General features: G+C 35.5%; 1 protein-coding gene across 1 annotated transcript; it reads left to right on the top strand.

Annotated features, from left to right (window-relative positions):
* The first annotated feature begins 1,125 nt into the window (after positions 1 to 1,125).
* LOC113775100 (transcription repressor OFP13-like) lies at positions 1,126 to 2,090 on the top strand. The gene has a single exon (XM_027319840.1). The coding sequence runs from the start codon at positions 1,200 to 1,202 to the stop codon at positions 1,992 to 1,994; it is 795 nt and encodes a 264-aa protein (XP_027175641.1). The 5' UTR covers positions 1,126 to 1,199; the 3' UTR covers positions 1,995 to 2,090.
* Positions 2,091 to 15,760: the final 13,670 nt, after the last annotated feature.

The following is a 15,760-nucleotide window of genomic DNA, read 5'->3' as shown; positions in this document are numbered from 1 at the left end:
AATTCTTGAGTAGGACTGCAAACGAATCGAGCCGCTCGCGAGCAATATCGAGCTCGAGTCGAGCTTGAGTTGGCCAAGTTGAATTCGAGTTCGAACTCGAACTCAAAATACGAAGTTCGTTAGCTCGCGAACTCGAGTATATATATATATATATTTATTTATTTATTTTAATAGTAAAATTACATATATATCCTTGATATTTTATTTGTTTATTAAGAAAAAAATATTATATTATTTATTTTTTAAAAAATAAAATAATTATTTTTACTTTTTCGAGCTATTCGAGCTAAGCTCGAGCTCGAGCTTGAATTTCAAAATTGTCAGTTCGTCAAATTTGAGTTTGAGTTCGAGTTCGATAAAATTATTAAGGTCCGACTCGATTAGGACAAAGTTTACTCGACTCGATTGGTTTGCAATCCTATTCTTGAGTAATCAACAGTGTAGATGTCAGGGATGGATTACACCTTATTCAGGAACTACTAAGGATTTTCTTTTCTTTTTCTTTTCCCACTATAGATTCTTTGAATTAAATGTCCCTATTGAATTGAAGAAGCAAGAAAGAATTTAAGAAACTTAAATTGATCACAATGTTTAACATTAAAAATTTCTGGGTTTTGACAGAAAAATCGTAGTAATTAAAAACAACTCATACATGCTCTACTCGTAGTGGATAAGGGAACTATTGGCGTAGTAGCATTTCCATTGGAATGAAATTGAGGTAGTGTGTACATTAATTAGTTTAGTAAAAACCAAACTCCTCGTTATTGTAAAATTTTGAAAATCTAGGCCAACAAAATCCCAACACCATGAAAAGTGAAAGAGGGAGTGAGATACAAAACCCAAGAAAATATTTGAATCACTCAAAATTAATAAGCACGTACTACTAGTATTTATTTCGACAGCCGGTAAATGAAGAGAGATGTATATATATATATATATCTATACATATAGAGAGAGAGAGACTGAGAGGGACGTTTGACCCCACTGGACCAGCCTCTCTTGCAACATCTCTCACCGGTCACCACTCCTTTAAAATCCTAAAATTGAACCTAAAGCTTTGACGCCGCAGTCGACCCACACCCCTACCCCAAAAAAAAAAAAAAAAAAACCATCACAATTCCCGAATATTTTTCAGTCTCCGCATAAATAATCCAGAAAAAGATAAACTTTTCTCCATCTTAGCTGCTGATATCAAAAAAATGGGCAAGAAGAAAATGAAGCTTCCTTTTCCCTTCAAATCCAAAGAAAAAGTAATAGCGTCTACTTCATGGGCATGGCCAACTTGCGGAAATCCTAAAACCCTTTCTTTTCGGGCCAAGAATGAGGATGGCTGTGGTGCCAGTATCTTTTTCAAGACCATGAATTCTGCTTATGTGGACGCGAGCAACCTGGAACTGATGGAAATCCCAGATTTGTACAAGTCCTACGAATGCGAAAGCTTTTCATCAGTGCTTTGCGAAGAGGAGTCCGTGGAGACGGTGATACGAGGTCTAAGGTCGGAAAGGCTGTTTTTTGAGGCGGAAGAGACGAGTTCGATACTGGAGAAGGCCAAAATGGATGGGTTTCCATTCAAAGAAAGTCTGGTAATGGCGGTGGACTCGAGAGACCCTTTTGCGGATTTCAGGAGATCGATGGAGGAAATGGTGGAGGCTCATGGGTTGAAGGATTGGGAGAGTCTGGAAGACCTTTTGACTTGTTATCTCAGGGTCAATGGGAAAAGCAATCATGGATATATAGTTGGAGCGTTTGTTGACTTGTTGGTTGCCCTTGCTTTTGCTGCTTCTTCTCCTTCTCCTGCTTCTTCTGCTGATCCTCATGGTGTTTCAACTTCTTCAGATCATAATTACCATTGTTCTTCTTCTATGACTCATTCTTTCACCTCTCCTTTCTCTCTTTCGTCAACTACCACCTCCACTAGCCCTTCTTTATCTTTAGTAGAAGTAGAAGATGAGATTGAAAAAAGTATAGACAATGCTTCATCTTCAGATGCATGAAACTTTAGGCTTGCTAACAATGCTCCAAAGTATATGTATATGTATACCGTTAGATTCAGAAATGAAAATGAAACTTTAGTTTTTTTTTCCCTTTTCTTTTTGTGTGTGTGTGGGAAATTTGGATTAGTCAGTAGCCGGGGAGAAATTCGAGGAACAAAATGCAAATCGCTATGCATTAAGTGAAGAAAATTTGTCTTAATTTTCATAAACTGTCCGTTTCGGGTGGTAATTCATCGTCTTTCTTGTCTTTTACGTGAATTATGTTACTTCTGGATTTGATCTCAGGGAGGGAATATCAACTCCACTTCGGTAATGTAGTCATAGCAAGTCAGTAACAAGTTGCTAATTTCAAGCGGTGCTTTTATATATATATATATTTTCCTTTTTACCACTGGGTTGTCTTGCTACATTTACTTTTTGGTTTATTTCCTTCATGCTGTTTATTGAGTTATTACTGTACATATAGGTGAAAAAAGGTGCAGAGCGGAGCATAGAGCATATGCAGCAAGAAAACAAAGAGAGATAAGTATATCTTAACATCAGTGAAATAAACTTGAATGAATAGATAGATATCCAGAATCAAATTTAACAGCGACAAGCTAGTTTTTATCATTTATGTTGCGTCATGTGTGGCAAGGACCATTGAATGCGTAATGCTAATGAATGTGTAATGCTAGAAGGCACTCAGGATATGAGCATTTTATGGCCCTTTCTTGGTTTCAAAATTCAGTCACGATCACTGGATAGCTACTATACTGATATGCACGCCAGCTTTGGTGTGGTGTGGTCCTGGAAATCCTGCTCCGTTCCTCTCTGTAGTCCTCTCCGCCTGCAGGGGCGGGGACAGTGGCCGCAACATTATCGTAAATCCTGAAATTGAGAATGAGACATTCATATGTTTATGTCTCTAAATGTTACATTCACATGTTTACGTCTCTAAATGTTAACTGTGACTTTGAAAGTATAGATTCTACTGAGATGTATGCAGTCGGTAGTCACTAAGTAGTGGTAGCATAAAATACTTGCAACTATTGTTGGACATGCATGGAATATTGGAATGGATTATGGATACCATCAATGGCTTCCATACAGCTATCCTCCTCCACAATCTGCACTCCCCTGCAAGGATACGAGTCTTTCACTCTGTCCCGTAGCAGCTACAAGATGAAGGATAAAACAAGAAACACAAATATTCTCATGCCATCGCCCCTACAACACATGTATTGGTGGTCCTAAGGTGCACTAGCTCATGTTCTGAACCCCTCTATGGACAAAGCTCGCTATGTGGATACAAAATTTTGCAGGTTTCGGCGTTAATAATTCTCCCGGCAGTTGTTCCGTAAGAGGGCTCTTTTTTTTTTTTTTGGAAGCAAGTTGTTCCATATGAGGTTAAACTTTAAGAACCAATGACATCTCTTTTAGTAGTATGTCACAAATTGAACGGGCACATCCAATCTTCCATGGTTGAATCAGGAGGGATTCATGTAATTGAACAGGCACCTCTCTCTCTCTCCCTCTCTCTCTGCTTCTGTCTTTTAAACACAACATATTAATCATACAGTTTTACTGCTAAAGTTTCAAAGCGAAACATTTTATTGAAAGTCAGAGTTCATAGCTTCGGCAAAGAAATTTGAAATGGGTTCACCTAATTGTACTCTGTAATTGAATGCGAGCATTGAAGAGGCCAGGCCAGGAGACGAGAGAGTGCACAACAGACAATAATAACTTTCTCCTTTGCCTCTCTTTAGCATTTCATAGCAGAGTAGTACTATTCAAAATGCCGCACATCTTAGCGTTTCTTTTTGGCACGTACTGGAGTGAAAGAACACAGACCCACCATGCCTGCGTCGACCTCAAGCAATCGATTTAGACAAGCAGTATATTTTTATGATAGCCATATGATACATATGGGTACCCACAAATTTTTTTACCACTCCAAAACCCCATCAATCATGTTTATTCTTACTTGACAAAATTTGCACCAGTCCTGTGTTTAAGAGATGCAAAAACGCAGGGAAATGCAAGAACAGGAAAGGTGGATATATGCAAGGAGAATACTTAGATATTTCTGTACTTTTTTTTTTTTTTTGTCAACACAGGGGTGTCCGGGTCAAGACCCGAAGGCGGCCCGACTAATCCCCTGCGCCTGGAGTACAGCGCCACTCCAACCGCACCCAGGCGTTAGGTGAGGTTCGATCCCACGACCTTGCGAGTGGTTTTCCAGCCGCAGACCGGGTGATCTAACCCCGGGGGGCTTTAGATATTTCTGTACTTGAGTTGAGTGCATATATGGTAGTAGGAGTAATTGTTCAAGAAATCTTGTTAGAAGTACGGGTCTCCGGTAAATTTTTTTTTTTTTTTTTGAAAAAACGAGAGAGATTTAATCAGGATATGGTGGAGTAGTGATAGCAATTAAGTCAGAAACTGAATCCAGTTAAAGAATTCCTCTCCATGATTACGGAAAGCTGGATCCAGTTTAGTAAATAAAATACTTAGGACCAACAAAAAGAAAAAAAAATGCAGCAGCAATCTCATGGAAACATCCTACCACAAAATGCTCCACTCTTCATGCTGTCTCGCCTTGAGTTCAACTACGTGCATGGAGTACAGTAAAAAAAAAAAAAACCCCCCAAGCAAATTGTCCTTTATTACTATATTAAAATTAAGATAATGATTTTGAACAAAAAAAAAAAAAAGAAAGTATCATCTTGGTTCGCTTCAATCTCAGAGCCAAGATTCTTTTCTCAGGCATCGAAGCTTCTCAAAACCTTGAGGCTCGCCCACTCTTTTATTTTAATTCTAATACTAGTGTGAAATGAATCTTACTTCTTGCGGTAAACCATGCATGCATGGATCTTATGATAACCCCACTCGGATAATTAATTGATTGATGATTACTTAAAGCTAAATCTACGTATGATCTGCATGCTATGTCTCTCAAGTACTGCTCCCCAAAGGAAAAAATATACTCCCTCCGTCCCACTTTGATAGTCCTGTTTCTTTTTTCACACAGTTTAAGAAAAAGTAGTTAATTTTGTTGGAAACGTAAATTTAGATTGCTATTTTCCTAAAATACCCTCACATTAAATAGAGTACAACTTTATGGGAACTTGAATTGATGGTAAAAAAAGAATCAACTCTCATTAAATGGGGTAAGTTTATAGTAACAACAACTTACATTGAATAAGGGCATTTTAGAAAAATTAAAATACAACTACATTCTTCAATTGGGAAGTGGACTGTAATTTGATACAGATGAAAAAGGAAAACAGGACTATCAAAATGGGACGGAGGGCGTATATATATAAGAAAGGTGCCTCTCAAGTACTACTAATTAATTGACCTTAGTTGAAGTGAGGTTACTCAAAAAGTTTCTCCAAGTTGTTCCTAGCACTGGGGTTGTGCTCCAAAGTTCAGCCCCTGCTGCCCCATCAATCCATCAATGGATCAACTCTTTTTTATTGGGGGCTATAAAAAGAGAATTTTGCCTAGTTCATTATTCTAAAAAAGAAGAACGAAATTGTCTCAGAAAAACTAAAAATATATATATATAAAAATAAAAGAAATATAAAGTATCTATAAATTAGGGATACAAATACTTAAATTGTCTCCTTTTTTTTTCTCTCTCTTTTTTACCTGATTCTGTTCAATTGTTCATGGTGATAGTTCAGAGTCCTGTTCTGATCTAATTCAACGTTCAGTGTGGCAACAAAACCTTAGGCAATGCGTCATTCAGGTTTGGACAGCCTTTCGTTGCTCAAATGAAGCGTGACTCGCGTATTTGTGGTTAAAACTCGAAGCCCACATTTTTGTTGGTTAGAAGGTCGATTAGTTTCGGTTACCTTAGCCAGATTTGGGTGAGTCACATTGCAGTCGAAGACCCTGGTCACCATCTGTCTCGTCTCTGTCTTTTGTACTTCTCGAACCAAATTTTTACAATCGTCATATGCAAATCACACTCCAAAAATTAGGGGGAAAGGGAAAGGAAAAAATCAAGCAGACACAAGCAACATCTCAGGCTCCACTTGCCTGGCCATGCAGCTGATATTTATACTCCATCACAACTCAGCCGGTCCCTTGCAAGCTGAATGAAAACTTGGAGAGGAGATCTTGTTGCCTATCTGCCCTTTTTTTTTTTACTTTCTTTTTGACCCAACAACCAACAACAAAAAATCCCATCCCCAAATAAGACTCCTCCTGATTGAAGTTGTAGAAGCTTGGAAATTGATGAACGGTCAAAATCTCACTGGGTACGGCTGTTAGTGTTAATATGTGTCAGTGATGAAAACTCTTATAAAAAAAAGTGTGGGGTAAATGAATCATTAATGCACTGTATATATGTATGTATGTATCTGCATGGTGGGAGAAAATTATCTAAGATTGTGGGGGTGGTGAGAGGCGATTCAGTACATCATCATCCGAGACAGACAAAACCAACGGGGTATATAGCTCTTTTATCTGCAGGTTTTAACTTGTCATTTGTAGCACAACGATACGGGTTTCTTTCTTGAGGGATCAACTCATCTGGGTCGGGTCATTTTCTCACTAATGGCGCTTCCATTCAATGAGATCTTACATTTCCAAGAAAATTTTATCTTCAAATTCATGACCACGCACAGAGGCAGTACATGGTGGTATAGAAGTTGGTGTCCGTCGTCAACATTTTACCTGAATAAGTTGGCATTGATTGCTTATCACTGGGCCGAGGCCCAAGACACTTCCACTTCCCGCTGCTCCGGGTTGACTCGTTCTAATCCTGATTTTTCTTTCTCTTTTTTTTTTTTTTAAATACTACTACTACTTTTTATTCGTTTTGAGAAATGGAATAAGTATTGTTTAAGATAAACAAATTAGTACAATATTTACGGTGACGGGATACTTTAAGATTAGAAGCTTTAAGCACAGAAATAAGGATTTGTTAAGATTAATTTTTTATGCACTGACAATGTAGTAATTTTTTTACACTAGCAGTTATCAATATATGTTGCATGTTCATGATTTGAATTCATGTTACGTGACAATGATCTAAATCTGTTAATGTAAAAAGAAAAAAAGTACACTGATGTTATATATATAAAAAAAAAACTTACTCCATTAGGATTATATGTTAATAAAATTAAAAGAAAAAGAATGTAGCTACTTCAACATTTTTGGTTTTTGGAAAGGAAAAAAGGAAGAGGAAAAATCTGACCGTAATTTTATCTCGGAGAGTGAACGAGGACAGCACAGAAAATCTTCCATCACAAACATAATTTAAAACGACTGCCCATTGGCCGTACGTAACGCACCACGCAATTGATCGATTAAAAGAGAGCAAGACAAGACAAGGGTGTCCAATTATGACACAATTTTCACAGGAGTAATTCTTTTCGATTAATGTTTATGAAAATCTCATTGACTCTGTGAAATTTTATTGTTTTAATTTTGTATATATTGACAGTGTATATACTAACACTTTTAGATTCATGCATATCACATGTGTAAAAGTTAAAATTAAAATTATGCATCCTTATTGTATACACTATCAATATATATAAAATTAATCCAATTTTTCGATAAGAACGTATAATGGTCAAGCAAGAAAGAGGGCTACTTCCTTGATGTTATGGATATTTCCAAAAAAAAAAAAAAAAAACAATGCTAAAGGTTTGTCATTTATCAAATTTTGAAGAAAAAATGAAATAACAGTAGAGTAAGTTTTTTTATGCAGCGTCAGTGTACAAAATATTTTCTTTACACTAACAGATTTAGATCATACAATATAACATAAATTTAAATTTAAAATTTAAATCATGCACAACTGATGTGCATCCATAAATACTAACATAAAAAATAAAAATATAATTGATCAATTTAACTTGACATATATGGTAGGCCCAAGCACGTTTCGTTATTATTATTATTTTTTTCAACACAAGAAATATTTCAGTTTTACTAGACTAATCTCCCAGTGTTCCATTGTTGGGATTATTTAATTTTGAGCAAACAATCTACTTACAGCGTTTAAGAAGACGCAGTAATATCTTCATAGCAGGCCTCGTGATCCACAAAAGATATGATGGATGACTATTCCCTTTTCTTTCTCACGCATACAATCAATTGAGTTCATAAATTCGGAATTGCAGCAGTAATCAATAATATCTGCGCCCCATTCAATTATCACAAAGTGGAGCACAATCACCACTGATTTTGATCCCTGAATTCACAGAGAGTTATGAAATTAAACTACTCCTCTGCTACTCCTAGTAGCCTAGTGCTACTGTACAACATCTGCTTCAGCATACATAGTAGGAGTATATACTGCTACAAGTTACACTAGTTAGTTTCTTCATTTTTCATCACTCTTGAATTGGGATGGCCACAAAATTTTAGCAGCGGAGCACCAAAATTGAGCGAATATGCGTTCGGAAAGTGAGTGAATTTTTAGATTGATTAGTTGCGAATCACATCCTGCTTTGAAATCCGAAGGTAACAATAATGGAGCAAGGCAAGAGTTCGAGTTCATTATTATTGTCTCCGTCTTCTTCGCCTTTCTTCCTTAAAAACGACTTTGCAAATGGACAAATCGACGCTGTCACATATCCACTCCCATTCTACCAATAGAATAGGGTAAAGCAGCCGCTTATCATAGAAATTCTTGACATCTTTCTTAGTTGGCAACAAAATCATGAAACTAAATCCAAATGAATAAACGCCAACGAGGACAAACAAGATATCAACGCATTTATTTTATCTTCCTTGAAAGATGGTCTTCGGCGATGTGTCTTTTTATCTTGGGAATTGTATATGAACCATTGCAATAATATAAAGAATAGGTAAAGTCTCATTTCTACTTTGGGTAGTGAGATTTGGAAGGAAGCGGAGAAGAAAGGAGAGAAGTTGAGTTTTCTGTTGTTTGTGAGTTTCAGCTTTCAAGTGAGAAGGAAGGAAAAATAAAATAAAATAAAAGAGGGGTTAACTTTACTAGCCATGTTATTTGGGTAGCTATTTTGGCTGTGTAGTCCATGTTATCCATATTCCATAGTGGCATGATTCCCAAGCGTTAGAAATTGGAAACCTATTTTTTTTTTTTTTTTTTTTTGTCAAAAAAAAGGACTTGGCCCCACTTCAGGCCCCAACCCTTATTCGGGTTGTTGGGTTACCCCATTTTCGTTACTGAGACTCGAACCGGTGACCTACGGGATACTACCGCATGTGGTCACCGGCTGAGCTATTAACCGAACCTATTTTTATTGTTTTTGCAAGAAAAAATAGAGACTGCCTACCCCTCATCAAACACGCGGGGCAATCACCTGTTTCCCTTGTGGGCTGACAGAAAGGGTCTCATCTCACATATATAATATACCTGTTCTCCTTTTTAGATTTGCCTTTGAACTGTTGAAAACAAGATGGCCAACACTACTACTACTTCAGAGTCCCATATTTTGGTGCTTCGTATCAGAATGAATATTGCCTTCCATTGGTGGAAGAGATAGCTTGTTGTCGGCATATTTGGCATCTCCGATCCGTTTCCAACTTGAATGAAGTTTAATAGTAGTAGTACTGTGTATGGTTCCCTTTTTTCTTTTTTTCCCTCCTTTAGCTAAGTCATTTCATGTCTATTCTTTTCTTGTGCTGAGTCAATTCATGTATAATCTTTATCAAGCAAGATCATTTTTTTGATAGCTAAGACGACATTATAAAGAAGTAAAGAGGCTTCTATTGTTCAGGGGCGGGCAGGTTGCTGGTCTGGACTCTATTTATTTTCATCATCCTATGTATGAAGATTGTGCAAAAAGGTCATGGTTTAGTGGACAAATAATGTCCTGACATGCATGCTTAATATGCTGCAAGTTAAGGGATTGGGAAGTAATAAGCTTAGGTTGTGTTTGGATTGCATTTTTCGTGATTTTTCATGGAAAAATTACTGTAGCGATTTGATGTATGTGAGGAAAAAAGGTAATAGGGAAATGTGATCACGGAAAACGACGTAATTTTTCGACGGAACCGGCAATCCAAACAAGGCCTTAGTAGTTATCTTCTTTCCAGATAATGTGGTGAAGTATATAATTTTTAAGGGACGGAATGGCCAACTTAAAAGTGGGATTCATCAAACAACCATGGTCCATAAAAGCGTACCTGGCTGGCTGTTTTTTCAATTGGTTCAAAATTTTAACTGCAAAAATGTTCATATCTAAATCATTCATTGCCATCTGAACGCGTTTGCAAATTGTAAATCTTTTAGTAGTAATAGAAATTCAGTTAATGTGGTAACAATTTATATAAATCAAAATCCAGGCTTGCAAGTTGCACAAGGTGCCATTTTTATCGGTGCTTTTGTTGAATAATTATTATCAATATCTTAAATCGTACTATTACTAAACAAATAATGATGCATGATTCTACAATCTGTTCATTTTGATCTGGCCGTCTTAATAAACATTTTGCAAAAGAAGAGACGACTACGTGCAAAAGAATTAGTATTTCAGTAGAAAGAAAAGTATTAACGCAAATCATATGAAGAAAGAAAGGCCATACTAATAGTCATACAAAATTTTCAGCGAAAAATCACGATCCTGTTAAAACAGATGCGGTTTACTTCTTGCTATTATCTTGCTTAACCAGAGATTTATTTCCAAGATTACAAGGTCTCATTTTACATGATGAAATGGCTTAGAGGCAATGATTTCCCTATTTTCATGGTTGGAAATACTACTACTACTCCGTTTTATTTTCATTAAATGCTCAATATCCACCTAAGTGTATCTCTATTTTCAGTGAACATACAACTCAAGCACCTACTCATGTGTTTCCAATTGTTATTACAATTCTCATTGAATAATAACACTATAAACATGCTATTGGTCAATCAATAACAAGAAATCACAGCTACACAAGTAGACAAGTTAAATCAAGATATAACAAGTGTAAATCACATTCAATTAGTATTATTTAGCCATAAGTTTCATCTACTCCCTAGATGAAGGAGTTTAGCTACTCATGAATGATTTAACAATCAAATTCACAAGTTTATTACTGCAAAACATCATAAAGTACAAGTATAAGAAAGATAAAAGAAAGCTTAGCCAATTGAAGGTGAAGCTCTCCAATTCCTGCTATGTTCTTGCACAATATGATTACAAGTGAAAACTCTAAATGCTTATCTAAGAACTCTTAACTAGAGAGAAAACTTGTTGCAAGAAGGAAAACTAGCTACATCTGGTCATCCAGGCTTCTCCCCTGTATTTCTGCATAAAAGGTGGTAGAAATTCCATTCCTCTCACTTCATAATTTCCTCCACTCAGATTTTGTAAAAAGAAGTCAAAGATATGATGTTTCCTTTTGTCCACACTCATTTGGTCTTCTCTTTTATTGCAGAAGCATGTGCACCGAATTCCCTTGCATCTTATAGCTGGAAAGTGGTATGCATACAAGAGAATTGACTGAGTCAAATTGCAGAATTTCGGCTATAAAACGCGCCTACACAAAACGCGGTATAAACTCGCGTTTTTTCTACTCGCGTTTTCACTCTGGCCTTATTTCAACTGCGATTTTCTCCATGATAAAGGCCAAACTAGCTTTTGTGCAAAACACAAAAGTTGTAGCCCTTTGAGTTAGCTTTCCAATGCTTTAAGAATCATCCAAATCGGAGCATTGTAGCCTGAGATATGATCGAAATACTGTCACCTGTTCAAACCTCTGTTTTAACTTCCGACCACAGAATGCAGCTTCTGTATTCCAACGTTTTGCCCATGAAGATGGCAGAAATGGATTTCGATGTCTTCATACGAATTGTAGGTCTCTTTCTTAGCTTTAAAATGGTATAAAGATCACCTCAATCCGATAAGTGTAGCTCCAGATATGGTCAAAATACTGAAGAGTGTCAAAACTGACTTGTATTGCATTTCCTCACTTGAACATTTTTCACTTCATTCTTCTTGTTGCCACTTGAATTCATCACCAAATCTCTATTTTTTACCTCATTTGACTTGAATCATCACAAAATCTCTATTTTTTACTCATTTGACATCCTTGGTGATTGAATCATCATTCCTGCATAAAAATGAAGTTTTTACCATTAAAATCAATAGAAATGCAATATTATCCACTTTTACCAAAAATATATAATTTTACCAAAAACCTCTTTATTTTATTTATAAAACTAAATAATCAACTCAAAATTAACTAATAAAATGCACTTAAAAATACGTAAAATAAACTCTTATCATATAGAAAGAAAAAGATGAGTAGAAAGAATATTAAAAATGAATATAGAGTTGAACATCCCAAATGCACTCCTTATAAACTAACATTTTCTATCTTCACTTATTCCTCTGAGAGACCTGAAGTTTGGCTAGATTCCATTGATGATTGATTTATAGGTTCAGGTGAACTTTTCTTGTCCATCTCAAAAGATTAAGTTGTAAGAAGAAAGTCTACAAGTTTAAGAGATGGTTTCTAAGTTTTTGAGGAACGAGGGATGCTGATGAGAGTTGGTGAAATCTTTGCTATACATATATACATCACAAGATCGACCTTAGGTAACACATCATAGCTGATGCGACAGCTGAATATGTCAACAACCTCTTTCTTCTTTAATTGCATTATCCTCCTTAGTCGTGGTATGCACCACATGCATACTTCCTTGTTGTTCAAGAACTTCTTTAAGATAAAGAATGAGGAACTCCTATCCTAGAAGTTGTCATTCTATAATAGCAAGGCAGCTCGAAAATTAATTAGGATTAGTACTAGTTTTAGCAATATTTCTAATTGTTCATTTATAAGTTTAATGTATTTGTGCCAATAAATTATAGTGAGTACAGAATGGAAAAAAAATTAGAAAAAATGAAACATTGCCTCGCAGAATAGATTCGTGGCTGGATCCTCTCCCATCAGGATTGGACCCCTCCCGTGCATCCAAGCGAAAACACTACAACCTTGTTCCCCGCCTTGAATCTGTGAACCGCAATAATGAATCCGCATACATTAGTGGCTAGATGCGACTTTTGTTCCTTTTAGAGTTTTAGTGTGTTTTATTTTCAATTTTAATTTAACTTATTGCAACTTATAAATAGGCACATATAGGGTTTTTGTATTCATTCTTTAATCAAATATTAATCAAACTTTGGTTGGTTTGTAGCAGCTGTTATGATCTTTCTCAGGGTTCTATAACACATCATTTTTTCAACCAAAATTTTTATACAACGTCTATTAGCATGATGCTAAATTATTCTACGTATTTGATTACCGACAACTACAGTTTCAAATACATAATAATAATCTAAACAAATATGTGTATCTTGATTATATGACAAGTAGAAGGAATTAGAACCACTAGAGTTACTGCAGTGGTTAGGGAAAAACTATTAGAGTATTTCCTATGATTAGGTTTAGGGTTCGAATCTTGTACTTAGGTAGTTTGGGATAGGGAGAGTATAGGGAGAGGTAGGAGGGTAAAAATTAAAAATTAAGAAAACCACAAGGGATCAATGACAAAATTGTGAAAAAGTTTTATTGTCCTGGTGATACTAAAAGAATATTTCGAAGAGCAAAATATTCATAGAGTCATATTGACGTGTTAATGTATATTGTACTTGCTTCCAGGAGGTATAACAGTTAATTAATTAAATAATCGTGTAACGGCATAATGAGTTTTCTTTATAAAGTAGAGAGTTACTTGCAAGATATTGAAGTTATTTATTACAAACAAATAGACATACACACACCTTCTTGCCTCTTTTCGGGAACTTATATTGTATTTTATGAAAATGCTATGCTACTTATGGTATATTGCTTATGCCACCCATTTTTGTGGTCTTCCATGGTGGAAATTTCCAATCTCTCTGGAGTTACCAAATATTGGATTATCGATAATTGCTTTTTTATAATGTTACTTAAATATTAAAACAATTTTCATACTCCTTTTAGTTCCTTTTTCATATATTTTGGAATCAAGAACTACATTATCTTCTTTGGCTAAATCTCCTTTGCAAATTCGCGTTAGTACTCTGGCAACAATCTCCTGCTTCAACAAAGAAATTGGAGTAAAAGATAGAATCATGATTTGAGCTCATCAAATGCTATACAATGCCATAAATTTCTTTTCGTTGGAAAAAAAATTTTGCTCATTATGTAGAGAGAAAAAGATGAGTAGAAAGAATATAAAAAATGAATATAGGCTTGAGCATCCAAAATGTCATCCTTATATACTAACATTTGCTATCTTCACTTCTTCCTCTGAGAGACATGAAGTTTGGCTAGATTCCATTGATGAATGTTTATAGGTTCAGGCGAACCTTTCTTGCCCATCTCAAAAGATTAAGTTGTAAGAAGAAAGTCTACAAGCTTAAGAGATGGTTTCTGTGTCTTTGAGAAATAAGGTATGCTAATGGGAGTTGGTGAAATTCTTTGCGGTACATATATGCATTACAAGATCGACCTTCGGTGACACATCATAGCTGATGTGGCAATTGAATATGTCAACAACCTCTCTCTTCGTTAATTGCATTATCCTCCTCAGATGTAGCAAGCACCGTATGCATACTTCCTTGGTCATGTGTAACTACTTGTCCAAGAACTTATTTCAAATACAGAATGAAGAACTTCTATCCTAGAATTTGTCATTCTATAATGGCAAGGCAGCTTGAAAATTAATCAGGATTAAATAATTTAGATAATCGCACTAGTTTTAGCAATATTTTTAATTGTTCATTTATTTTTTTAATTTATTTCTGTCAATAAATAACAGTGTGTGCATAATGGAAAAAAATTAGAAAAAACACAACATTGCCTTGTGCATCCGATTGAAAGCACTACTGCCTTGGATCCGCGCCTTGAATCTGTGAACCACAATAATGAATCCGCATATATTAGTGGCCAGACGTGACTTTTGTTCCTTTTTGAGTTTTAGTTTGTTTTTATTTCTGATTTTAATTTAAATTATTGTAACTTATAAATAGCCACATATAGGGCTTTTGTATTCATTCCTTTATCAAATATTAATCAAATTTTGGTTGGTTTCGACTAGCTGCTGTGAGCTTTCTCATGGTTCCATAACAATTTTTCAACCAAAATTTTTATACAACATCTATTAGCATGATGCTAAATTATTCTATGTGTTTAATTACCGACAACTACAGTTTTAGGTACATAATAATCTAGAAAATATATGTACCTTGATTGTATGACAACTGCAAGGAATTAGAACCACTAGAGTTAGTGCAATGGTTAGGGAAAAGGTATTGGAGTCTTCCTTACTATCAAGTTCGGGGTTCAAATTCGGTACTTGATAGTTTGGGATGGAGAGAGTGTAGGGTGGGATGGGGATCAAAATTAAAAATTAAAAAAATCACAAGGGATTAATGACAAAATTTGTGAAAAAGTTTTATTGTCCTAGTGATGCTAAAAGATTATCTAGAAGAGCAAAATATTCATAGAATCGTATTGCTATGTTAATGTATGTGTACTTGCGTCAAAAAGGAAAAATAGTTAATTAATTAAATTACCTCGCAGAAAAGATTCGCAATCAGATTCTCTCCCAAAATAATTAGGTTCTTCCTGCAGATCTAGGTTAATGAGCTACTGCCTCAGATCCATACCTCGAATCCGCAAACCACACAATAATGAATCCACACACACTAGCAATTGGACGTGACTTTTGTTCCCTTTAGGGTTTTAATAGTTTTTATTTCCTATTTTAATTTAACTTGTTGTAACTTAAAAATAGGCATTTTAGGACTTTTGTATTCATGCCTTTATCAAATATTAATCAAACTTTGGTTGATTTC

This window comes from Coffea eugenioides, chromosome 6, assembly GCF_003713205.1.
Source record: "Coffea eugenioides isolate CCC68of chromosome 6, Ceug_1.0, whole genome shotgun sequence".
Taxonomy (NCBI): Eukaryota; Viridiplantae; Streptophyta; class Magnoliopsida; order Gentianales; family Rubiaceae; genus Coffea; species Coffea eugenioides.
This window is presented reverse-complemented; position numbering and strand designations above follow the sequence as displayed.

Bases quoted from the DNA above. Each gene is read 5' to 3' on its own strand.
- LOC113775100 (XM_027319840.1), top strand. From the start codon at position 1,200: ATGGGCAAGAAGAAAATGAAGCTTCCTTTTCCCTTCAAATCCAAAGAA.